The sequence below is a fragment of the Cherax quadricarinatus genome, chromosome 43 (assembly GCF_038502225.1).
Source record: "Cherax quadricarinatus isolate ZL_2023a chromosome 43, ASM3850222v1, whole genome shotgun sequence".
NCBI classification, from domain to species: Eukaryota; Metazoa; Arthropoda; class Malacostraca; order Decapoda; family Parastacidae; genus Cherax; species Cherax quadricarinatus.
In genome coordinates, this window is record NC_091334.1 from 20,941,691 (window position 1) to 20,969,560 (window position 27,870).

At 39.2% G+C, this 27,870-nt stretch overlaps 2 protein-coding genes across 4 annotated transcripts in view; one reads left to right on the top strand and one right to left on the bottom strand.

Annotated features, from left to right (window-relative positions):
- Positions 1-2,219, top strand: part of LOC128694316 (uncharacterized) — a 228,479-nt gene extending 226,260 nt beyond the window's left edge. Inside the window, exon 6 of the transcript XR_011393118.1 lies at positions 2,124-2,219. The gene's annotated coding sequence lies outside the window, so the exon portion shown is untranslated. The remainder of the gene's footprint in view (positions 1-2,123) is intronic.
- Positions 2,220-3,787: 1,568 nt separating this feature from the next.
- Positions 3,788-27,870, bottom strand: part of LOC128694314 (polyamine-modulated factor 1-binding protein 1) — a 38,442-nt gene continuing 14,359 nt past the window's right edge. Inside the window, exons 5-15 of one of the 3 annotated variants that reach the window (XM_070093660.1) lie at positions 26,438-26,659; positions 20,489-20,644; positions 19,446-19,517; positions 17,263-17,358; positions 14,929-15,096; positions 13,588-13,698; positions 13,220-13,335; positions 12,679-12,790; positions 12,235-12,390; positions 10,417-10,541; positions 3,788-10,142 (exon numbers count right to left, since the gene is read on the bottom strand). In XM_070093660.1, the coding sequence (XP_069949761.1) occupies positions 9,500-10,142; positions 10,417-10,541; positions 12,235-12,390; positions 12,679-12,790; positions 13,220-13,335; positions 13,588-13,698; positions 14,929-15,096; positions 17,263-17,358; positions 19,446-19,517; positions 20,489-20,644; positions 26,438-26,659 (1,977 nt within the window). In that variant the 3' untranslated portion in view covers positions 3,788-9,499. Of the gene's footprint in view, positions 10,143-10,416; positions 10,542-12,234; positions 12,391-12,678; positions 12,791-13,219; positions 13,336-13,587; positions 13,699-14,928; positions 15,097-17,262; positions 17,359-19,445; positions 19,518-20,488; positions 20,645-26,437; positions 26,675-27,870 lie in introns of all 3 variants that reach the window. The other 2 variants (XM_053784403.2, XM_070093661.1) reach the window with 2 other exon arrangements.

Sequence of the window (27,870 nt, forward strand, 5' to 3'; positions counted from 1 at the left end):
TTTGGCATTTCAAGAGGGACTAAGAATTTATAATTATCAATTTAAGCACTGAACCCTAAGGGTCACAGCACTGTTAAAAACAGTGACAAGAGGAAGGGAAAGTGGCCTGGCCAGGAAGTGAATGTGGGCATCAGACCAGGGTACGCGACTTTACTGGTCAAGTTACCTTGACGTAGTACAGTGGCGCTTCATTTCAAACAAGACACAAATTATCACAGCTTAAAGTGGCCATTGAGAAACAGGAGCAGTAAATTAACAACCACACCAAATAGTAAGCTACTCACTGATAGGCTACCCAGGCATTAGATTCACTTTCAATTAATCTTAGCAGTACAGTTGTGCTTCTATCACATGCTCAAGTTTCACTTTATGAGATCCAGCCTTGGGCAAAATGTTGTATTGAAAGGATCCACAGCTACTAGTGTGTGTGTTTGCACTTGTCAGTTTGTATCATTGCCTTGCTGACTCTGTTCCCAGTTGATCATCAGCTCCATAAGTAAGGCTGGAATATCTGAATTACTGTATTATTGCAGTCATGGGGAAGAGCTGCATCTGTACTGGCCATATTGTACCTGGCAAATGGGAGGTAACTGGGTTTGATCCAAGGGTTGAGTTGCTCCAATTCCTTACATTGAGAACCCTTTGCCAGCATCAAGCGCCTTCCAAGCTTGAAGAGAAAATGTATTTGAAGCTTATTATTATTGTAATCAAAATGTAATCGGCCTGTATTTATTTGTTTCACTCATATAATGCTAAATTATTTTATTTTATTAAATAATAAATTAATAATTAGCCCATATAAGTCAGAGCAAACTGATTTACAAAAGTACGAGTAAAAATCTTGTCAATTATGTGTTGGAAAATTATATTAATACTGCTGATATTATTATTACTAGGTATCCTTTTCCCCTCCCAAAAAAAAGGGATGTATGAAGTAGTCAAGAGTTTTTTTCCTTCCAAGATTAGTGTGATGTGAAGCAGTACTTCTGATCAGCTTCATAGTTTCAATGTTCCTGTCTTACCTAGGAAAAGATTGGGGTGCATTTTGTGCTGTGTAAGTTCAAACTTGCTCAGTTTCTGACTGGGTTGGTTTCAAGCTCCTGGACTTCTTTGAGGGTGTTGAGCTACAGCTCCTGGGCCTCTACCTACATAGAGGGTGTTCCGAGGGTCCATGCCCCTCACCCCAAAGGCCCGATCTGACCAGGCCTCCCAGTGGATCAGGGCCTGATCAGCCAGGATGTTACTGCTGGTAGAATGCAATCCAACGTATGAGCCACCTCCCAGCCAATCAGACACTGACTTTTGGAATCTCTTGAGAGTGTTGATCTTCAGCTCCTGAGCCTCTCAAAGGTGTTTATCCCCAGCACATGAATTTCTTAGGAGGGTTGAATTATAGCTCTTAGGTTTCTTGAGATGAGCTGTAGCTCCTCTACCTCTTGAGGTTTGTGAGGTACAGCTGCTGGGCCTCTTGCATACAGCGAGATACAGGATGCTGAGTTTGTGTAATATGACAGTGTAGTGACAAAAGCATATTTAGTTCGGGTGTATTCATGAGGGGAAGCATTAAACCACGAGGGGTTGTACAAGTGTCTGGGAAATGGAGGGTAGTCAAACTTGATTCATAGGAAGGTAGCTCCAGTTCCTTTTATCAAGACCTGTTCATCAGCATCAAGGTGCTTCTCTTGAAGGAAAAACTATAGATCAGGGGAGGTTTCTCAATCCTGGCAATAGGCTCTTGATCCAAGGAATTGTACTTATTATCCACTTCCTTGCACCAAACCTGATTGCCTCCCATTCCTCAGGTGCTGTTTAACACCCCTGTGGATTTTGCACTTCCCCTAAATATAATAACGTAGATATACGAACCACAGAGGAAGTTATAGTCATGGGACCAAAGAATTTATGGAATTTGGGGTAGTAGTAGAAAGATTTCTTGCAAACTGCCTCAAAATGAGCAGGCTTAATATTCACCCTTATACTATATCACCATACAATGTGGTTCAGTGTTTCCTCACGTCTAATAGATATACAATGATAAATCCCATAAAATTGTGTAGACAAGTGCCATTTATAATGCAATTCGCTTGTGCTTTCTAATGTGATGTAATTTATTTTTTTTGCAGAAGTAAAGCTGATATTATCATACTGTATTCACACACAGGCGCTAAACTTGTATGGGTCATACAGTGCTGAGTCGAGTTGATTGGGCACTGGTTAAGTATATAATAAATTTTTTACCACTATGATTCTCTTGTACTGTTTTATCATAAACAGTGCTATTATATTACTATTATTATTATTATTATTATTATTATTTGTGTGTAGTTTTGAATAAAGTTAGTGAATATTTACAAATGTATTTTTCATCCCTAAATTCCACCTATCCTTATTTTACTACATTAATTTTTTATGAGGTTCTGAAAGTCAGTTTCTTAATGCTTCCTGAAAATTTAAATAGTAACCGTTATTTTCTTTTAGTAAGGTTAAATTAAGTGAGGGAGGGTTGGGCTACACAAACCTACAGCAATGTACATTTGGTCCCAAATAAGCAAGATATAGAAAAATGTCACCACTCACCTGGTAACAAGATGGCCAATTATTATATTGAAGGAGAAGTGCTAAACCCATAGTGGTTTTGCAGTGCCTAGGAAATGGGAGGCAGATAGGTTTGATGCAATGAATCACAAGCCCCTCCCAGCATCATTAACCCTCCCTTTAGGGGACGAGGTGTCCAAAAATAAAGGAAAAACCTACAAATGTGGATGATTATTACTTGTGGTGCAAGAATGAGCTGCTAAATTAGCGATACTGTAATGAGTTATTGCAATATACTGTACCTGTGTATGGTATGTGTGTGTGTTATTAAGTATCCAGATATATACAGAATGAGTGAGGGAAATCCCATGAGAAAAAGATTAAAAGAAATGATTACCTATATACATAGTTTGACCTCCAGCTCAATAAGGTCCTCTTTCACTGATCAGTGTTCATTGCACTTTGATGCTCTTTTTGATTATAATAATAATAATAATACACTTTGATGCACCAACAGTAACGCCATGATGAAGTCTCTTCTACAATATGTATAAATTTACGGTAACTAAGACAGTTCTAAAAAATTAACAGGATTCAAACCCACAGTCCATCACATTAACAAACAGACAATAAAAGGTCATAAGAGAGCCCCAACCAGAAAACTATTTCCTGGGAAGGGGGTGAAAGCCACATATACAACTCATTCATAAGCTTTATGAGAAACCCCAACCCAACTATTAGCCAGTGGGCAGTGCCAGCTCTTGTCCATATTACTGTCAACATACTGTACACAGAAACTTACTTGGGGTAAATATAAACAACTGTTTACATTTAGAACAAAACGGCACAATACCATGACTGGATAGTTTTCATGAGTTGCGAGTACACTCACTTCATTAATCCTTAAACTGTCCAAACGTAGATCTACGTTTGCTCGCGTATCGCTCCGAATGTAGATCTACTTTTTTTTTACATTCTTATGGAGAAAATCAAGGTCGGAGTGCTATGCGTGCAAACATAGATCTAAGTTTGGACAGTTTAAGGGTTAAACTGAGATCATTATACTCAGAGTCATAATTATAATAAGGATAATATTATACTTGATGATTAGTATTGCAGTAGCCAAGAAAAAGCACTATTATTAAAACAGCACTACAGTCATATGGGTGATAAAAAGTAAATATACTATAGTAGCCTTATTGATCACTGAAGTCTATAGACTTATTGTTACTCACTGGATATTAAAAATTAATTAATAAGCATTTTTTATTGTGCATAACAATTCCTAATTTACATAAATATACAGTTACATATGCTATACTAAGCTATTAGCTTAAAAGATTAAGGCATCACTTGCAATTAAGTATCAAAGTCTATCACAAAATTATTCTAAAAATGCAAAAAAATTCTGGACCATAAGAAATATTTGTGTTAATGAAAAAATGGTAAATTTTAGTGGACCAGGAATGAGTGTTATATTTTGCTTAATAATTATTATTATACAATCAGCTTGCTTATAAAGTTCCTCTATACAGTGCAAGTTTTTTAAAAATGCAATTGAATAAAAGCATCCAGAATTGAATACATGGAAAGCCCTCACAATACATACATGATATAAATGTTCAATGTGCTTGGTCCATCACAAAAATGAAAATTGCACTGTAAAGAGCATGTTTCTCTACACTTACTGTCCCTGTTCTCCTAGCAGTAAGTACCTGGATGCTAGTTGACCATTGTGGGTCACATCCTGGGGAAGGGGAAGGGATGGTAGTATACCTTAGATAGGGCTTGGCTTTGAAATGAGTTGAGGTAGAATAACAGCTCTTAGCCTGTAAAATTGATGTATAAAAAAAAAAGAGGGAACTTCTATCAGAGAGAGAGAGAGCTGACTATTCTTGACCCCTGTAGGGGTCATTTGGCATATGAGAAATGGGAGGTGATCTGGTTTTATCCAGGTAAAGAGTGGGTAGCTCTGGTTCCTTGGTTTCACAGTAATGTTGTTAGTATTGCCTCACTTGTAATGTTAGGAAAGGTATGCTACCTGCGATACAGGGATTCACATTAAAATATCCTTCATGATATTATGCAGTACAGTACCTGTTATAGTGAGGTAGCTGATTTGAATAGCTGTGAAGTTTGATGTTCTTTTTAACTATTTGCTCTGAAATAGTGAAGTATCAGTTTCTGTACATTTCAACCCTGATGTTTCAGCCCTGAAAGTTCCACCCCTGAATGTTTCAGCCCTAAACATTTCAATGCGATGTTTCAGTCCTGAATGTTTCAACATGGATACCAAAGGACAAGTTAGTAAAGAAAAAATGGTTAAGGTACGTTAGGAAATATCCATGTTGAAATGTCTGGGGTTGAAAAACCTGGGACTGAAATGTCCAATATTTAAGGTCTGAACATTTTTCCCTGGAAAATAAAGGTCGTTAGTCAGGGAAGAACTGTTACTTTAGGTTAGGTATGTTTAAGAAATATCCAGGGATAAATATCCAAATTTGTCCAAGATTGAAATATTCAGTCATATCAGCTTCTGGAGGTTTTAGTCCTAGCCATTATTATTGTAGATTTTTCAATGTGGATAACAAAGGTCGGGTTAGCAAAGGAAGAACCGTTATTTTAGGTTGGGAAAGAATATCCACATCCATGGTGTAATATGTTAGGGATACCCTCCAACATCTAAGGCCAGTGACCGGGGCTTCAAATATCAAGACAGAGTAGGGGTTGAATGACAAAAGCTATGGCAACTACAGCAACTATTATTATAAGGATGTTGCACTTACTTTGTATTAGAGGTTTTATAACAGGATGCTTCCTGTGCTTCCCACATACATAATCCTGCTATGTTACATTGACATAGTCCAGGTGCATCACTCAGGCAGGATCTTCATACATCATATTGACATAGTTCTTGTAAGTCACACTGACACTGTCCACATGTATCACACTGCCAATGTACAGATGCAAAATACTGGCACTGTCCTCATACACCACACCAACACAGTCCTGATATGTCACACAAGCACTTTCCTTGTACAACACACTAGTAATTCTGGTATGTCACATTGTCACAGATGAGGTACATTACACCAGGTCAGACCAAGTAGGTCACACCTGCACAGTCATCAGATCAGCATAATCTTTGTATGTAACACTGAGAAGATAAACTAACTTGTGGTTACTGAGAAACTTGACAATTTTACTCTGTTGCATTTTTTTTTCAGTTTGGTCATGGAAAAGCTGGCTAAATGAACATGTACATATTGTACTAATAATAAGAGATACTTCCAACACTTTGGCATCTTTATTTCCCAATTTTTTGAGTGCACAGCAGACTTCTTCAGTCAAGTACAGAAGTGGAGAAGAGACTGAAGTGTTCAGTCCCTCAGCTTGATGGAAGTGGGAGGCAATTTTAAGGTACTCCCTAAGCCTTAATAGAAACTGTTGAATTCATAACATTGATCACTAAAAATTACACCTCAAAATTACCTCCCCTTTTATCAAGACTGAGGAATTGAACACCTCAGTCTCTTTTTTTGTCCCTCTCAGGTGTATCAGTCACCTCTTGTGCTCCACTGCAGAAGCTTGATGTGCAGTTGAAACATTTTGGAAATAAAGATACCAAAATGTTGTACATGTGTCTTATTTATCAACTTGTTGGTACTGTCTACCATTAATATGATCTATTAATATGCAGTGGAACCTCTACTTGCGAGTTTAATCCGTTCCATGACCTTGCTCGCAACTGGATTTGCTCGTTTGCAGAGTCAATTTTCCTCATTTAAATTAACTGAAATGCAATTAATCCGTTCCAGTGGAATTCTGTACTTCAATAATTTCGCTAATATCAACTCTACGGCTTATTTATCTATCTCACTTAATCTAATATGACATAATAAACAATATAAATAACATAGAAACCTGATATATATACTCTAAAATGAATAAAATATGTCATTCATGTAGTGGTATGGGCAGTGTCGGCAGTGGACGAGTTTGCCTGGAGACTGGGCAAAATACTTCATGAATAATTCACTAATATCATCTATACAGCTTATTTATATCACAGTTCATCTAATATGACATAGCAAACAATATGAATAACATAGAAACATGATATATACTCTAGAATGAATAAAATATGTCATTCATGTAGTGGTATGGGCGGTGTCGGCGGTGGACAAGAGTGTCTGGAGACCAGGCAAAATACTTCAAGAATAATTTAGCTATCATCATCTATACGGCTTATTTATCTATCACAGTTCATCTAATATGACAACAATATAAATAACATAGAAACATGATGTATACTCTAGAATGAATAAAATGTCATTATGTAACAGGTGGAGGCGGCCACAACCGCTCCCTCTTTATTTTGGTAAACACTGCCATCTAGTGACAGCCTTTTGAAGCCATCTATTATTATAATTATTATATGTAGTACATTATTATTATACCTAGGTAGTAGGTTGGTAGACAGCAACCGCCCAGGGAGATACTACCGTCCTGCCAAGTGAGTGTAAAACTGAAGCCTGTAATTGTTTTACATGATGGTAGGATTGCTGGTGTCTTTTTTTTCTGTCTCATACACATGCAAGATTTCAGGTACATCTTGCTGCTTCTGCTTACACTTAGGTCACACTACACATACATGTACAAGCATATATATACACATCCCTTTGGGTTTTCTTCATTTTCTTTCTAGTTCTTGTTCTTGTTCTTGTTTATTTCCTCTTACCTCCATGGGAAAGTGGAAAAGAATTCTTCCTCCATAAGCCATGCGTGTTGTAAGAGGCGACTAAAATGCCAGGAGCAAGGGGCTAGTAACCCCTTCTCCTGTATATATTACTAAATGTAAAAGGAGAAACTTTCATTTTTCCTTTTGGGCCACCCCGCCTCGGTGGGATACGGCCGGTGTGTTGAAAGAAAGAAGATTATTATTATACATATTATACTATTATTATGATTATTGTATTATATTATTATTATGATTATTATTGTATTATATTATTATACTATTATTATTATATGTATTATTATTACAGTACAGTGCCTGCACTCTGAAGGAGGGGTGTTAATGTTGCAGTTTAAAAACTGTTGTGTAAAGCACCTTTCTGGCAAGACAGTGATGGAGTGAATGATGGTGAAAGTTTTTCTTTTTCGGGCCACCCTGCCTTGGTGGGAATCGGCCAGTGTGATAATAAAAAAAAAAAAAATTTGTAATTTTCATTCACACAAAAAATATAAGATTTACTGTTATTCCTTATTGCAATAATTGTATAAATAATGTCAACCCATTCACGATTGCATATTGGAATGGACAGTGATGTCATTTGTTTACTCTGAAACAGTCAAGCAATGGACCATTTCTCCTAGGTTGAGCTCTATTTCAAGGTACTTTTCATCGTGAAAGCAATTAAAATCGTATCTATTTCTGTAATATATCTCCATTCTATCAAATGAGACCAAAAAAACGAGAATACAACCATAAAAACCATTCGAAATTACTGCAAAGGGGTGGCTAATTGCTGAGAAGTGAACTCCATTATTTATGCTTAGATTTTTCATTTTTGGTGTACGTTAAGAAGCATCTTTCCATCATACATTGCCCAAGTTTCAATAAGATAGTCCAACGAACAAATGAGATACAATTCCCGAGATCAAGAGCAAGAGTCCCTCACCAGCGTCAATGAACCTGCCTTGAGGTCTGCTCGCTTGTGGAAATTTTGCTCGCGTATGGAAGCAAAAAATCGACCCATCGACTGCTCGTATTTGGAAAAACTCGCACATAGACACGCTCGCAAGTAGAGGTTCCACTGTATCTATACTTTTTTATTTATGAGTTTGGTATGCAACAATAAGTAATTCAAGGTTGCTGATCCTCAAAAACTTAAAAAAAAAAATGAGAAATATTTGCTGGAAAATAGATAATTTTTGGTAGCCTTTATTTGTGATGTAAGTCAAGTGAAGTTTTCAGTATTGTGAAGTAACAGAACCTCTTTAATTAGAATATTCACAGTAATTTCTTGCAAAATCAATATATACACAAATATGTAATACATAATTGGTTTAAATTCTCCTTGAAATATGTAGTAACACAGTCATGGGAAAATTAGTAATTACCCTATATAGAGTACATGATAAATCACCATAGAGCTTGGGTAAGTATGTGTGATCAAGTGTAGGAACACCACCCATACCATGAGTGAGTGCAATTACCTAGAGGAGTTAATAAGGAATGAGGGGGGACGGGGATTGAAACACTTGGTCCCGTCTCTTTCAAGTGACTAATGTGAATCAGCCCAATACTATGTATTGATGTTGGAACCCCTAGGTGGAGTCAACAAGTTTACCTGATATTATTTACCTATTCCAGTTCCTTATTACTCTTATGACAAAATGCTTCACAACCTCTCTCATGAGTGCTCAGCTTGCATTTGCTCTTTCTGAATCCTACCAGGTCAGATTTTTGTCCTTGTTGATCATATTTATCCCAAGAGTATTTTATTATTGTTAAAAAAACGATAAAACTGAAAAAGTATTTTGTATGCCATAAACATGTCACATCTATGTTCCTCCATATACAAAGTTCTAGTTAATAGAGACTTTTCACATACATCATGCCTTGCAGCTCCAGCAACAGTCCAATGCTTTAAGTGCCTATAAAACTACTTATTGATTTCTAATGACATCTGGAAGACAGTGAACACTGCTGCTGCTGGATTCTGGATGCCTAGGACATTCTAATCACTGCTATAGCCCAAGGGATGACCCCTAAAAGGTGCTGTTTCAATCATACAAGGTATTGGTCAATCCCTCCAAGGTGCTGTTTCAATTATACAAGGTGTTGGTCAATCCCTACAAGGCACTGATCAATTTCACAGTTAATGAACACCTTAAAAACAATGGTAACTGACCATAATTGGATAATTACTAAGAATCTGAACAGCCCTTAAAATTATTATACAGACCCCTGTAATGTACTAGAGACTGAGGAGACACTAGATGATTTCTTTAAGGTGCTGGAAGATTCATGTAAATTACTGGAAGACTCATGCAAGGTACTAGAAGATCCTTGCGATGTACTGGATGCTGGGGAGGTTCTGGATGACCCTTGTGAAGCACTACAGGACCTCGGGAGGATGCTGGAGGAAGGAGATGTTCTGGAAGACTTCCTGAAGGAGGAAGATGGCTTATGTAGTGTATGGATTTTGCTAGTAGCATGATCGGTTGGCACCTCTTCTTCATCTGCCTCCTCTATGCTGTCATTGTTGTACATACGAAGTGATGACCTCCTCTCCTTCACTGGGGCAGCTAAGATGACTTCATTTCCTCGGCACTTGACTCTTGGCCCTGGTGATAACAAGGTGAAGTCGGTGACCCTCCCACTCAGTTTAGATACAGGGCTCATGGCATCATCACTTCTGTCATGGGAGAGGAAGGAAGCCAAGTTGCCAGTTGATGATGATGTTGCTTTAGAAAGTGCCAAAGTTGACCTCATTTGACTTAATGTAGTGCTTGATGTGAGGTCACCCAGGGAGATGGCTGAAGTAATTTTTCCTGGGTTATAGCTAGAAATGAGGCCTGAAGCTCTACTGATGTTCCTGTAATGAGGAAGGGGAGTCAAGTGATAACATGCATTTCCATTAGAGTAATAACATTAAACAATTCTACTCATTACATATAAATGAGAAGGTAACTGCTTGTGCAGTACATTGCTGAACCACACAAATAAAGGTAAGCTTTGCTGAGTTGAAAAACAACTAATAACAGAACAAACATCAGCAGTCTTAGATCACTAATTACAAAGGTAATTAAATTCCATTCTTGGAGCTTTGAGGTCCATCGAGGTCATTTGCATAGTGTCAGCCTACTTGCCTGGAAGCGATGAGGAGGGAGTCAGCTAAATGTGCAAGTCGCTCCAGATGTGATGCTCCAGGCAGGTCAAGTCCTGGTACCTGACACCCGCTGCTGCTGCTGCTGCCGCCCTCTGATGAACATGTCTGTACACCACACTCTAAGTTACTCTCCAGCTTCAAGTGTTTCATATATACAGTGCACGGATTTTATTTTTCTTTCTCTTCCCTATTACCCCTTTCCTAACCTCCTCCCTTGCCTTTCTCTCCATGTATATACTATACATATACGTATCTACATCTCTCTCTATCTCACTCACTCACTTTTACTCTCTCTCTCTCTCTTACACACACACAGACACACACACACCACATACAAACATACACACCACACACACACACACATACACCCACACACTGTGTACGTCAGGCCTATACTGGAGTATGTGGCACCAGTTTGGAACCCACACCTAGCCAAGCACGTAAGAAAATTAGAGAAAGTGCAAAGGTTTGCAACAAGCCTAGTCTCGGAGCTAAAGGGCATGTCCTACGAGGAGAGGTTACGGGAAATCAACCTGACGACACTGTAGGACAGGAGAGATGAGGGATATGATAATGACACGCAAAATACTGAGAGGAATTGACAGGTGGACAGAGACAGGATGTTCCAGAGATGGGACACAGCAACAAGGGGTCACAATTAGAAGTTAAAGACTCAGATGAATCACAGGGATGTTAGGAAGTACTGTATTTCTTCAGTCACAGAGTTGTCAAGAAGAGGTATGATAAAGATCATGGGGCAGGAAGAGTGGCCTAGTAGCAACCAGTGATGAGGCAGGGCCAGGAGCTGTGACTTGACCCCTGCAACTACAATTAGGCAAGTACACATACAAATGCACACACACAAATGCACACTCACAAAAGCACACACACAAACATACAAAAACACACATGTCAGAACTAGTAAAGAGACAGCAGTACCAGCACAGAGCCCTCACATTATCAGGAATATCCAAAAATTAGGAGAAAATCTGGAGGCCTACTACCCGGTTAATCATGGAGTTACGAGGAACAGCCTATGGTATTTAGAAAGACTAGGCATCAAATATTGCAACACTGGAGGACAGGGACCCCTCAAGGAAGGTTCCTCGATGTTGGTGAGGGGCTCTTGATTTAGGGAATTGGATCTGTGCTCCAGTTCCCCGAATTAAGCCTGAATGCCTTCCACATCCCCCCCCCCCCCCAGGCGCTGTATAATCCTCCAGGTTTAGCGCTTCCCCCTTGATTATAATAATAATGGAGGACAGGGAAACCAGGGAATAACATAGTCATGACATGCAAGACAAAAAAGACAGAGGGATAAACTAGAGACAAAAATAAACCACAGAGGCATCAGTTAGTACTACTTCAGTCTGAGAGTGGTTGTTAGGAAGTGTAACAATCTAGATGAGGAAGTTGTGCAGGTAAATTACATATTCAGCTTTAGAAGTAAGTCCAATAGGTGCCATGAGGCCAGGAATTCAGTAATATATGACTAGTATCAACAATTAACTCTAGTTTGTTTTTAAACTCAATGGCCATCTCCAGCCAGGCAGGAGACCCAAAGAAAAACGCATTTACCAGCATTCGCTCAGTTGCCGTCTTTCTCGAAGTATGGTGACATTACAGTTAAGCTAACTCCTGTGTAACCAAAACACCTAATAATGACTAAACCAATAAATAATGACTTCATAATCTTAATGAAAAATGAATCTAGGATGACTCTAGCATCTCCAAAATACCCAACTTTTTGAAGAAATGACTGTCCCATACAGCCAGTCTTTGAAGACATTATACTTACACTTAGAACATCCTCATATTTGGTGTCTAGAGGACTAGAAAGCCCCAGGAAATTGTCAAGGTAGGCACCAGTGGACAGTGGCCGAGTTGGGGACATTCCCAGGTTCTGATATGTCCCAAGGGATGGGGATGCTATCCTGCCAATTTTGCCCACCTTCTGTAATCAATGAGTGAAGTTACAGTAATCAACAGATTCAGTTACAGTAATTAATGGGTTGAGTTTTAGCAATAAATGGGATAAGTTACAGTAGTCAAGGGTTAACTTATTATAATCTAGGGGTGTATGGTTGTGTGTAAATCATGTACGGAGATGTATATATATAAATTTATGTAGAGGAGTGTAAAATATTTATAGATATGTATAGTGTATGGTGATTTGTATAAAGGACATGCACATAGTAGACATGTACAGACATCAATACAGTGTATGGAGGCATACAGTCACCTCAGGTGGTGTGGGGGTGAGAGGAAGGCCCACTCGTACTCGGAGGTCATGGAGCTGGACTGAGAGGTCATGGTTAGTCCTTTGGAGGCTGGTGTTTCGCTCGGCCAAGAACCTGCAGGAAGGTACGTACATGTCAGCTGTGCTAAACGTGGACAGACAGCTACACACACTAACTGGCTTGACACAAACACATGCTATATATAGTAAACCCTCCATTTAATGGGGTTGGGAAATAGGGAACAAAATCCCCTGGATCAATAGATTTGGAAACAATGGACAAAGTCCTCTGGTCGCAGAATTGTTCACAGTTACAATCATGGCAAAACAATCTTCTCTATCCATCACAGCTGTCATTACTGGCCACCTGCTGACCTCAATTAGCTCATTTAAATAGAGGGTTTACTGTATACATATACATCCAAAGGCAATAGACACGAACAATACAAACTGACAAAGTGTTTCATTAGTTTATGAATCAGCGACCAGCTCTCACTCTCTTTCCCTCTCTTGCTTTGTCTACAAAAAAAAAAAAGACACTCACTGCTTCTCGGTGTTGAGGAGAAGAATTTGTTTGTTCTGGTGGTGAAGTTTCCCAGCGAGTTTAGAATTAGCAGTCTTCTGCTCGTGAAGCCACTGCTTAACAGCTGCCACCACCACCTGCACAGACATGGACAGTCCTTGAGGACAGGGACACTAACTCATAAGCACACAAAAGTCCTCTCATATTCTTTCAAGGACTCAAGTGGAAAAAGGGTTACAAATCGTTACAAGCAGTTTATTGTTTCCTGTGCGTGCATGTATGGGCACACATATGTGAGTGTGCTATATTTAAGTGCAAGTGTATGTGAATGTATCCTTGTGTGAGTGAGCTTGTGTAGGAGCACATGCAAGACAGATGTGGCACATTACCTGGGCATCGTTGGCCAAGAGGTCTCTGGCCTGGCGAAGCTCCTCTACTTGGGCCTCTCGTGCCCTCACTTGGCGCCTCAGGGCATCCATCTCAGAGTCTCGTGCTGACAACTGTAAACACACACAATATTAGTGTGGACATCAGCATGATGAGCTTCACAGCAAGCACTAAACATGGCAGTAAATTTCATTCTCTCATTGATTTGCCCTGGATCTAGAATCCGTGGTGCTAATAACTTTCACCTGTTATGGTGGCAAGGTCACCTAGAGGAGTGCAGAGAGACTTTCATATGAAGATGGGATATGGAAGGGTCCTTCTCATCTGAAGGTGTGTGGAAGGGTCCTCACCTGAAGAAGGTGTGCGGAAGGGCCCTCACTTGAAGGAGGGGTGTGGAAGGGTCCTCACCTGAAGGAGGGGTGTGGAAGGGTCCTCACCTGAAGGAGGGGTGTGGAAGGGTCCTCACTCACCTGAAGGAGGGGTGTGGAAGGGTCCTCACTCACCTGAAGGAGGGGTGTGGAAGGGTCCTCACTCACCTGAAGGAGGGGTGTGGAAGGGTCCTCACCTGAAGGAGAGGTGTGGAAGGGTCCTCACCTGAAGGAGAGGTGTGGAAGGGTCCTCACCTGAAGGAGGGGTGTGGAAGGGTCCTCACCTGAAGGAGGGGTGTGGAAGGGTCCTCACCTGAAGGAGGGGTGTGGAAGGGTCCTCACCTGAAGGAGGGGTGTGGAAGGGTGTGGAAGGGTCCTCACCTGAAGGAGGGGAGTAGAAGGGTGTGGAAGGGGCCTCACCTGAAGGAGGGGTGTAGAAGGGGCTACACCTGAAGGAGGGGTGCGGAAGGGTCCTCACCTGAAGGACGGGTGCAAAAGGGTCCTCACCCAAAGGAAGGGTCCTCAACTGAAAGAAGGGTGCAGAAGGGTCCTCAACAGAAAAAGGGGTGTGGAAGGGTCCTCAACTGAAAGAGGGGTGTAGAAGGGTCCTCAACTGAAAGAGGGGTGTGGAAGGGTCCTCACCTGAAGGACGGGTGCAAAAAGGTCCTCACCCAAAGGAAGGGTCCTCAACTGAAAGAAGGGTGCAGAAGGGTCCTCAACAGAAAAAGGGGTGTGGAAGAGTCCTCAACTGAAAGAGGGGTGTAGAAGAGTCCTCAACTGAAAGAGGGGTGTGGAAGGGTCCTTACTTGAGGGAGGGGTGTGGGTCCTCATCTGAAGGAGGGGTGTGGAAGGGCCCTCACCTGAAGGAAGGGTACAGAAGGACCCCTCACCTGAAGGAAGGGTGCAGAAGGACCCCTCACCTGAAGGAAGGCTGCAGGACCCCTCACCTTAAGGAGGGTTGTGAAAAAGTCTCACCTGCTCATGAAGGGCAGAGTTACAGTCCTTCAGTTGGTTGCTCTCACACAAGAGCCTGGCCATCTCCTCCTCGATGTTAGCCAGTTGAGCCTCCCACAACTTCTCCATCATTTTGGTGGCCTCCAAAGTTTCCTGAGAGTCACCCAGTGTTGCCTCCATACTTGATACCTGACACACACAAGGTAAATATCTATAGTTCAGCATCCTGTATTAACATGCTTAAGTTAGACTGAGCATTTTTTGCTGAGGTTCAACACCTGTGTCAAACAATGCAAATAATTAATGCTGAATCTATAATTCAGACGACTGTGTTAAGACATCTGAGTTAGACTAGACTAACTCACCTGTTGTCCATTGTTTGTTTCAGAGTCCTGTGTATATGTCAAATGTATCTCCCTCCCTCTAGCTTTCTTATAACTATGGTAATTTTTAAAAAGTTCAACAGGACTAAGAATGAGAATTGCTAATATGAATTTTGTAATAAGGCTGCCTAACCCCCGTAATTAAATTTGTCACATGTGGTGTACAAGTATCTTGGTGGAAAACTTTGAAAATGGTTATTACTATTATTGTTATTGCTATTATTATTATTGTTATTGCTATTATTATTATTGTAATTGCTAATATTATTTATGTATTAGTATTGTAAAAATATTTCACCCTTTACTTCTTTGCAACTGTGAACATAATCAGGCTCAGGAATAATGAATAAAAGCAATGTAACACATATAAATGATTATTAATGTTAATCTCATTGTAAAAGGGGTCAGTAAAATGAAGAGGGTGTTAAGATATGAAGACATATGTTTACTGATGTCCTGTTGGTTGAGATGTTTCAACAAGTTATCACTAGAAATGCCGTTTAGCTTGGAATAAATTGCAATGATTTGTTACTCTGTATCTAGCTAATGTTCTACAGTCATAGTTTATTGTAATAATTACATTAGTATTAAGAAGAGATAATAAATGGGTTTGAGACGTGTTAATATCTTTTAGAAAGTGTTTTTGTATGAAGTGCTATGCAAGTTCAAAGGATTTTGGTGGAAAACCGAGACTAGGCAGTATCTGTAAACAAGAGCACAGCTATGTACATACATTCTCTCTATAGGCAGTGTTTTAACCCTCTGAGAGTCGAGGCCCCAGATCCTTAACTCACTCTCAGGGTTGAGAAATTAAAAAAACAAAGAAAAAAAAACCAAAGATTTTTTCTTATGAAATGAAAGAGAATCTTTTCCCGATGATAATGACACCAAAAGTACGAAATTTGATGGAAAACATATGAAATTACACTCTTACGAAGTTAGCGATATCTGCGATATTTGCGCATCAGCGATTTTGCCCACTTTGAGCCCTATTTTTGGCCAATTCCATTGTTCCAGTCAACTAAAATCATAGTTATTTTGCTATAACTCCATTTGTTTTATCAACTGAGTACAAGAAACTGCCCATTTAGTGATTTCAATTACCCAATAAAGTGGTCAGATATTGGCAATTTGGCCAATTTCACACAAATTTCAAAAGATGCCAGTTTCAAAATAGGGTACAGAATAAACAAGACAAACATCCCTGGCACTAAAATAACATTTTCTCTGTTCATTAGTCACGTCTCCAAGCCCCTCATATATTACTCTTGCTTGCCATTTTAAATTTTTATTCTCACAAAAAATGGAAGATTTACTGTTATGCAGACTACTGCATTATTGTAAAAATGGTATAAATAATATCAGTGCACTTGTGAAAGAATATTAGACTTGCCAGTTGATGTGTATTGAATGTGTGGCGTGATTTGTTTACTCTTGAACATCAGCAAAAATCAAACTTTTCTACTACTCTGAGCTCAATTTCATGGTACTTTTCATCGTGACACCAATCAAAATCATCTCTGTTTCTGTAATATATCTTCCATTCTATCAAATGAGACCAAAAAAACGAGACTACAACCATTAATACCATACGAAAATACACTGCAAAGTCGCTGTTTTAAACCAAAAACACGGTCAGTTTTTTTTTTCTCATTATGCACTGTGTGCTGCTGGATTTTTTATATTGCACACACTGACCATGCAGACCCATTCTTTCATATGTAGGCCCACTAGCTTTCTTCTGCTCGATTTGAAAGCGCTAGAATTTTGGTGTATAAGTACAGCACTGACCCTGGATCTCAAACTGTACATGTATGGCACCGACCCTGAAAGAGTTAAAGAAATAGCAAATTACAGCACATCAGTGACTATTTCAAAAAAATAGTAGAACACTGACAGGAAGAATGCATAGCTGTTCCTAGAGTCCACAATGCACATCATGTCCCTGCTTGAAGAAGCTGACAGAATTTACCTTATGAAGGGCATCATTGCGAGATTTGGTGAGGGTGGCCACCTCCTGCTGGAGCTCCTGGACTCTCTGCTTTTCCCTAGTCTCCTGCTCTGTCACCTGTAGAAGGAAGTAGTGATGTCAGTGCTAGGCTCATCCAACACCAACACCACCACCATACATTACATGGACACCACAACACAAATACCATCATATAACACCACCAAAACAAACAAAACATCACCCCCACACCCCTACCCAACCCACAAAAACACACTGTCACTAACATACAAAACGTACTAAGTTATGGAGGGGTGGATCACCTAGAAAGGAATGGGTTCATAAACAACATCCAGCATGGCTTTTGAGATGGTAAATTCTGTCTCATAAACCTACTGGAGTTTTACAAGGTAACAAAAGTGAGGCCTGAGAGAAAGAGTGGGCTGAGTAGTTTGCATCTTTTTGGACTGTAAGGCTTTAGATAGTACTGCACAAAGATTGGGGTAAAACTTAATGGGAGTAAGACAGAATAACAGGGAAGGCACAGAAAAGAAATGAGTGACTGTCTAAGAGGTGTTGGAATGAGTGCATGTGATGAGTGTGGTTCCACAAGGATCAATATAAGGACAGGTACCACTTTTTGTATACATGAACAATATGACCAAAAAGATAGTCATAGGTATCCCTGTTTGCAAATGATGTGAAACTAATAAAAGAATATAAACAGGTGATAACTATGAAAGACTACAAATGGCCCTGAATAGGCTGCAGGTCTGGTCTGACATGTGACTAATGAAATTTAACTCAAGTAAATGCAAAGTTCCTAGGTAATAGGTTGGTAGACAGCAACCCCCCAGGGAAGTACTACCATCCTGCCAAGCGAGTGTAAAACAAAAACCTGTAATTGTTTTACATGATGGTGTCTTTTTTCTGTCTCAGAAACATGCAAGATTTCAGGTACATCTTGCTACTTCTACTTACACTTAGGTCACACTGCACATGCATGTAAAAGCGTATATATACACACCCCTCTAGGTTTTCTTCTATTTTCTTACTAGTTCTTGTTTTTGTTTATTTCCTTATCTCCCTGGGGAAGTGGAACAGAATTCTTCCTCCGTAAGCCATGTGTGTCATAAGAGGTGACTAACATGCTGGTAGAAATGGGCTAGTAACCTCTTTCCTGTATTTATTACTGAAGTTAAAAAGAGAAACTTTTGTTTTCCTTTTTGGGCCACCCTGCTTTGGTGGGATACGGCCGGTACGTTGAAAGAAGAAGAAATGCAAAGCTATGAACATTAGGAAAGGACAAAGACTGCTGACAAAGTACAGGCTTGGGGAGCAATGACTGCAAACCTCACTCAACGAGAAAGATCTTGGGGCAAGTATTGTACGAAGCCTATCACCTGAGGCACATATCAATCAAATAACTACTGCTGCAGATGCTTGTCTGGCAAGTCTAAGACTAGCTTTCAGAAATCTACATGAGTCATTCACGACACTGTACATTGGATATGTCAGGCCCACAATGGAGTATGCAGGACCAGTGTGGAATCGTCAAGCATGTCAAAAAATTGGAGACAGTGTAAAAGTTTACAATGAGACTAGTCCTAGAGCTAAGGGACATGTAATTTGAGGAGAGGTTAAGAGAAATCAGCCTGATGGCACTGTAAGTCAGAAGGAGTAAGGGAGATTAAATAAATTACAAAATTGATAGGGTGAATAGCGATGGATTGCTGGAGAGACATAAAACAGGAAAACGAGGGCACGGTTAGAAGTTGAAAACTTAGATAAGTTACAGAGATGTTAGGAGTATTTCTTCAGTCTTAGAGTAGTCAGGAAGTGGAACAACCTCGACAGTGGAGCAGTAGAGGCAGGACCCATACATAGTTTTAAAAAGAGGTATGATAAGGCTCCCAAAGCCAGGAGAGAGTGAACACAGTAGCAGTCAGCAAAGAGGCGAGTGTAGGTATGTACAACCACCACCATTAAGGCACACTCACACACAACACAAACATCCCCACAAAAGCACCTCCAAGGATAATGCACAAACCCCACCACAACACATCATGCAGAAACACTCCATAAGACTAGCACCACCACCAGCATGGAGGTGAGGACATACATATGAGCATAAGAATGAAGGAACACTGCTGCAGGCCTACTGGCCCATAGGCAGGTCCTTCCCAAGACCAACCATTTCCACCCACCTGCTTGAGTTGTTGGTCTCTGGCTGCCAACTGTCCTGCAAGACGAGACACTTCACCTTCCAGAGCACCCACCTGTAACACCATACATACACACACAGTGAATCCAACACCAAGTATTTAATAAATTTCACCTCCACTTAACTTGTAATACTTTGGTTAGTAACACCTGGAAGTATTCCCAACACTACATTACAAACCATGGAATTGGTGGGACTTGAACTTATGGCAAGCGAGTCCTAAAACTCCAGGCCAGTGTGTAATCCAGGAGTTTTAGGACTTGATTGCCCTGGGGTCAAACCCCACCAGTTTTGTGGTTTGTTTGCAATCTGGTTATTATGATTTTGTGAGTCATTACATTACACCTGGCAAGCATCACCTATCAATATTCCATAATCAGAACAAATTAACTGTATAACTATTATATTCATTTGGGACATGCCTAAAATAATGGGAAAGGTAATCATAGTTGACCCAAGGCAAGGGTATCTCCAGCATTTTTAGATCAAGAGCCCTTTGCTAGCATCAAAGCACCTCCCTTTAAAGGATCATTAATATGAAAATCCCTGTGATATATCAACAAGGCTAACTAACCTAGCAATAATTGCCAGGCATCTGTTTTACAGTCAACCCTCACTTAATGACCTAGATAGGGACCAGAAGAAAGGTTCTTCAAGCAAATTGCGTTTTCTGTAGATGCCCAGGTTAACCTGAGATTCAAATCAGGGCAACAATATTCAATATTTAATTATGTATCCCCGAAGCATACCTTAGCGGTTGCCTGATATTTTTTCTTCCTCTAAGGTTCTCGTTTATAACCTGAGAATATCTCATCGAATCAGCTTCAATTTTTTCAAAGCTGGCATAATATAAACTAGTGAAAGGTTTGTACAACTACTGGCATATGCAGGTGCTCTCTGCTCAATTATATTTAAACCATTTCTAGATTGGGTTTCTATGCAATAACTTGAGAAAGCCTCTTCTGATCAGCTTTAAACTTTCAACATTGGTGTAATCTACCACAAGTGATTTTAGGAACACTTTACCCTGTCAGCATGAGGGTGTGGATGGGCTGTGTGCCTTCGAGCATGAGCAAGCTGAGTGGAGAGTGTGGTGACCTGCGCTCGCAACTGAGCACCCTCTGTTTCCAAATGCTGAATCTGCGTCTGCGACTCCCTCAATTTCTCCTCTAGTCCCATCACCTGTTGTAAGCCAATATCAGTAACACCCAATTGTTTACTGAGCTTAGGAGATGGATTTTTTTTTTTAACACACCGGCTGTCTCCCACATAGGCAGGGTGACCCGAAAAAGAAGAAAACTTGATCAAGTTTTCTCCTTTTTACATTTAGTAATTAGGAGACAGACACATTTATTTATTAAACTTAGCAGTCAGATACAATACCTTATTTAGCTTAACCCTTTCAGGGTCCAAGGCCAAAATCTGAAGTGGTGCCCCAGTGTCCAAGAATTTAAAAAAAAAAAAAAAAAAAAAAAAAAAAAAAGTTTTTTTTTCTTATGAAATGGTAGAGAATCTTTTTGTGAAGGTAATAAAACAAAGTATGAAATTTGATGGAAAATTGACGAAATTATGCTCTCGCGAATTTTGATGTGTCAGCGATATTTACGAATCGGCGATTTTGCCGGCTTTGACTCCCATTTTAGGCCAATTACATTATTCCAGTCGACCAAATTCTTAGCTATTTCACTAGTATTACTTCTATTCTATCGATTGAGCACAACAAATTGCCAAGTCAACTGTTTCAACTGCAAAATAAAGTGACCGGAAATTGGTAATTTGGCCAATTTAACACAAAGTTCAAAATATTCCAATTTCAGAATAGGGTCCAGAATAAACAATGTAGGTATTCCTGGCACTAAACTAACATTTCTTCTGTTCATTAGTTTTGAGGCTTTACAAATAAATTCCATTTTGAATTTTTATTCACATAATGAATTTTTATTCACACCAAAAAATAGAAGATTTATTATTATGCAATATTGTAATAATTGTATAAATATCATCACCACATTTGTGAATGTATATTAGACCCACCAGCTGGCATGTATTAGACGTGTGAGGTCGTTTGTTTAGTCTTGAACATTGGCAAAAATTTAACATTTCCGCTACTTTGAGCTCAGTTTCACGCCATTTCCAGTGCTAAAACCAATCAAAATCATCTCTATTTCTATCAAATGAGACCAAGAAATTGCAAATACAACTATAAAAAACATAGGAAAAAGCACTGCAAAGTCTCTGTTTTAATAAAAAATCACGGTCTCAGTTTTTTCTCTCATTATACACAGTGTGCTGCAGGATTTGTTTTATGTGGTGCACACATACCATATAGATGTATTCTCTCATATCTAGGCCCAAATTTACCACTCACAGTTTATCAGAGTGAGCTGAGCTCATGGCGTAGAGCTACGGTTTGGACCCTGAACGTAAAGCCGTAGATCTATGGGATGGACCCTCAAAGGGTTAAAACAAAACAAAAAAAATTTTTTTTAAGAGTAAAATATGGTACAGGTCAGTCATCACTAATCCGGCAATCAGTTATCCGATTCTAGAAGTAATCTGGCACTAATTTTGGCTAGCATAATTTCAAATTTCATTATTATACTGACTCAAATCATTATACTGGCTCAAATTCCATCATTATACTGACTCAGAAATTGTGCAGATGGTTGTAAATCCACAGCAGCAAGCCAGTGGAGGAGAAAGCAGTGATGAAAGTGAGGAAGATGTAGCAGTCTCTATTGATAGGTTAATTAAGTGTATTCTAACCTAACCTCTCTGAAATCTGGCAAACTCACTAATCTGGCACACTACAGGTCCCAATGATGCCGGATTAGTGATGGCAGACCTGTACAGCTGTAAAAAGGCAAACTGGCCCTTATTCACCCCTTGTGTAGGTATGTTATATTTTCATGTGGAAATTTACAGTCTTTATACTCATGTGCAATGTCTTTTTGCTGAAAGATAAAACAGGGTAATTTTTTTTTTTTTTTAACAAGTTGGCTGTCTCCCACCGAGGCAGGGTGACCCAAAAAAGAAAGAAAATCCCCAAAAAGAAAATACTTTCATCATCATTCAACACTTTCACCTCACTCGTACATAATCACTGTCTTTGCAGAGGTGCTCAGAACACAACAGTTTAGAAGCATATACCTATAAAGATACTGTACATAACATATCCCTCCAAACTGCTAATATCCCAAACCCCTCCTTTAGAGTGCAGGCATTGTACTTCCCATTTCCAGGATTCAAGTCTGGGTAATTATATAAATTAATTAATATTGTATTGGGTCATATTAATGTGTACAGAAAAAATGTTTATACTTTTTTTTTTAATTCTTAAAATTATATACATGTATACAGAGTCATACCCCACTCTACATCATTAATTGATTCCAAGAACTGTGACATAACCTGGTTTCTGATGTAAACTGGACATAATGCCTTAAGATGATGACAAACACCGTAAAACTAGCAAAAATAAAACTAGTGTAAATAACCTTAAACACGAAAAGCACATTTTAGACATTTTTTTTTTAAGAATAATGAACACAATTAAAAAAAATTATGACGTAGGTGACATTGCTGAGTGATGTAAAGTCAGGCACAATGACACTTGCTAAACTGAAACTTACCCTAGGAAAGTGGCGTAAAGGCAAATTTGACGTAAGCCAAAATGACATAAAACAGGGTGTGACTATTTTGTATACATTTATACAATGTATGCCAAACCATTAAGACATGGAGCAGGTAGTTATGGTGAGTGACATCAGGAACTACAAGTCACTTCCTACTCGGGTCATCTGACCTATCCTTGCTTGTGTTTGGGTTCAGTGCAAGTAGCCACAGGTTAGGTTAGGTTAAGATTTATCCAGAAATAGGACAACTGTTTCCTGAAGGAGGTCTTAGCCATATGATGACCCGCCACTGGAGCTTTTGGTCATCTGACCAAGGCCTTCCACTGGCTTACCAGTCAACCCCTTTAAAAAATGGCATTTTTTTTTTGTCATACACTAGAGAGAATAACACACACTCAATGGATCTCTTAACCCTTTGAGGGTCGACAGGCCCTTTCCGAGACTCGTTCTCAGGGTCGGCCAAATTTAAAAAAAAAAAAAAAATTATTATGAAAAGATAGAGAATCTTTTCCCAATCATAATGACACCAAAAGTATGAAATTTGATGGAAAACCTACAGAATTATGCTCTCTCGAAGTTAGCGGTCTTGGCAATATTTACGCATCAGCAATTTTGCCCACTTTGAGCCCCATTTTCGGCCAATTCCACTGTACCAGTCGACAAAAAACATGAATATTTCGCTAGAACTCAATTTTTTCTATCGAATGAGTGCAAGAAACCACCCATTTACCAATTTCAACTATCCAGTACAGTGGTCAGAATTTAGCAATTTTGCCAATTTCACACAAATTTCAAAAGATGCCAATTTCCGAATAGGGTCCAGAATAAACAAGAAAGACATTCCTGGCACTAAAATGACATTTCCTCTGTTCATTAGTCACGTCTCAAGGCCCCTCTTACATTCTTTTGCTTTCCACTTTGAATTTTTATTCTCACAAAAAATAGAAGATTTACTGTTATGCAGACTACTGTATTAGTGTAAAAAATGGTATAAATAATATTGGCGCACTTGCAAAAGAATATTAGACTCACCAGTTGACGTGTATTGGATGCTTGGCATGATTTGTTTACTTTTGAACTTTGGTAAAAATCGAACATTTCTGCTACTTTGAGCTCAATTTCAAGGTACTTTTCATTGTAAAAGCAGTCAAAATCATCTCAATTTCTGTAATATGTCTTTCATTCTATAAAATGAGACCAAGAAAACTAGAATACAACAATAAATACCATACGAAAATACAGTGCAAAGTCGCTGTTTTATTAAAAAAAGAACGGTCATTCTTTTTTTTCTCATTATGCAGTGTGCCGCAGGATTTTTTTTATACCATTCACACTGGCCACATAGACCCATTCTTTCATATGTAGCCCTACCAGCTTTCTCCCACTAGATTTGAGGGCGCTAGAATTTAGGCGTACTTGTACGTCAAAAACCCTGGGTCGTAAGCCGTACTAGTACGGCTGAAACCCTCGAAGGGTTAACATTCCTATTTTCCATGCTGCCATTATTTTTTGGGATGGCAGGTGAAGACCAGGGTGATGACAAGAGGTCGACCTAACACACTAGTGACTTCATGATGACCACAGATCTATGCACAACATAGTGTTTACTTCTGTTATGGTCCAGCCTGCTAGTTGGAAAATCAGCAGTACAAACACTAAGGAAATGCCTTGTCAGTTAAATATCCTATAAACTCTACAAAATTGAAACTGGATTACCATTTGTGTGTAAATTATGAAAGTCTGTCAAGTTTCTTAAGATATTAAGTCATGTAGTAGGATTGTTTCAGGTTACTTTGGGACATGTACCCATTGCATTAAATACTCTCTATTCTTTACAGAATTATAATTTTCCCTCTTGAGATGTATAGAAGAGCAGGCTAAAAGTCCTAACCCACCACAGAGAATCGAGATTTAGATAGACCATGTACTGCTTGCTCCTTAGGTCACATATCCTGAGAGCCAGAAGCATCACTTACTTTCACAATCTCCTGATTAGTGCTATTGTGATTACCTTTCTTCTGTTAACTGAAGAGCTTTCCTGTTCTGATGCCAATCTCTAATTGCCAGACATAATGAGGGCAAATTCCTAGGCCTATACCTCGACAACAACCTGAATTTCAGCACCCATATCCAACACATAACAAAAAAAGTATCCAAAACAGTTGGGATCCTCTCCAAGATACGATACTATGTGCCGCAAAATGCCCTACTCACACTATACCATTCACTCATTTATCCATACCTCACCTATGCTATTTGTGCTTGGGGATCAACTGCAGCAACACACCTAAAGCCAATAATAACTCAACAAAAAGCCACAGTAAGAATAATCACTAAATCCCATCCCTGGCAACACACTCCCTCACTCTTCATAGATCTAAACTTACTCCCAGTTCAGAACATCCACACTTACTACTGTGCAATCTACATATACAGGACCTTAAATTCCAATATTAACTTTGACCTAAAATGCTTTCTTGATAGTTGTGACAGGACCCACAGGCATAACACCAGACACAAACATCTCTACAACATTCTCCGTGTCCGACTAAACCTTTACAAAAATTCAATGCATGTCAAAGGCCCTAAAATCTGGAACACCCTACCTAAAAGCTCTAGAACTGCAGACACATTCATCACCTTCAAAACTACCGTTAGAAAACATCTTATCTCCCTGATACACCCCGTCAACTAACTACATAAAAACCACCTGGTGGTTCACACTTACACTCACTCACTCACCCATTTGACTATAAGCACAGAAATACGTATCTTAATCTTAAAATAATGATTCCTAACTAGTCATAAGTTTGCCTGTGATACTCCAATATAGAAACTATGTATTGTGCCAAAACAAAAGCATTCACATTGCTAAACTCACAAACTAGTATTTAGTCAATTTACTCCACAATTTGTAATAATTTAGGGTTAAGGATTAATCTAAGTTTGCCCGAAATGCCTAGCCATGCTAGGTGTTCTAGTGGCCCCTTCTGTAATTAGTATTTCATTACATATAAACCACACAATAACCAAAATCTGTCAACCCCGCATTGTAATCCTTATAGAGAATAAACTTAGATTTGATTTAATTCTACCTTCTCAATCTTTCTCATACTTTAATTCTCTTACTATCAGAGCAGGAGGTGGCAGCAGATTCAACACAAATACTACCAAAGGTGTTATGAGGTGATGGGCTTGTACACAGTCAACAGTGTGGGAGTCTGCTTGTCACATCACTTGGCAGGTATTTGGTTTAGAAGCAATACAAAATGTGGGCAAACACCCAAGAGATAAGGTGAACAATGAGCCGTGATGGGCTCCCATGTGATATGTGACATACCTCATGCTGGCGGTGATGGAGTGACCTCTCTAGGGTAGTGACCCTGAGCTTGGTTATTCTGGCTTGGGTATCCCTCTCAAGGAGTGCCCTGCGAGCCAAGATAGCTTCGCGATGTGCCGTCACCACTTCCCCGCTTGGAACTTCTTCACCTCCATCACCACAGCTGCCTGCATCACTTTTGTCATGGCCTCCTGCATCACCATGGCTTCCACCACCTGCTGCCTGTGTGCACATCCACTTGAGATGGGTGTGTTACTGACAATCCCACACCTGCACATCACATCACACTACCACCACCAACACTGCACACTATCACCACCATTACACACCAGCATCATCTACTCAACCCAACATAGGAATTCTGAAATGCAGCAGCCAAGGACCACATTTATTTCTCCTTTAGGTCAACCCTACCTTGGTCAGAGATGGCCAATGTGTTAAAAAAAAAAAAAATCAATGACCTACCAAGTGCATCTCAACATCCTCAACTAGATTTCTTGCAAACTACACTACCTTTTGTTTTTCCAATCCAAATCCAGCTTTGGAGTGCAACAATTAACACTCAATATTAATAAAACCTAATATGGGAATAAAACTAAAAGTGTTCAATTAAACAAAGGTAAACAATACAATAGACACACCGAATGATGAAAGGAGGGGAAGTTTTGGTTATTCACTTTGACAGCAAACCTAAATCTGATAAATACTACATAACTAACACATATCTAAGAAAGTTTCCAAAACAGTAGGCATTCTTTCAAGAATACACAGCTATATACAACAACCAGCACTACTTACTCTGGGAATGTGCATGGGTAGCTACAACAACAAATCATCTAAAACCTATCATAATATAACAAAAAACTCTGCTATCAGAGCAATCACTCAATCTGGTTTCAGAAAACACAACCCTTTCACTATTCAGATATTTGTATCTACAGGATAAATTGTACGAAGTATCCACACAAACAACAGTACACATAAAATATACACAAATATTAACTCTGAGCTACAACAATTCCTTGAGAGTTGCAACAGATAACATAAACATAACACTAGAAATATCTCTCTCTCTGGTATGCCACATATGTAACTATTGACTGACCTCAGTAAACACTCCATGGAAATCAAAGGACTCAAAATTTGGAAGCTATGTCAAGAATAAAACAAAAATTATTTCCTAATATCTTCAAAAATGTCCAGAAACATCTCTTGAACTTGATGCAATATTCATGTTTATTTAGCTTGAAATTTTCTATGAATTAATAATATATAAGATATATATAAGAATTAATAATAATATAAAAAATTTGACACAGTTACTTTTTGCTGATGATACTGTGCTTATGGGAGATTCTAAAGAAAAATTGCAAAGGTTAGTGGATGAGTTTGGGAATGTGTGTAAAGGTAGAAAGCTGAAAGTGAACATAGAA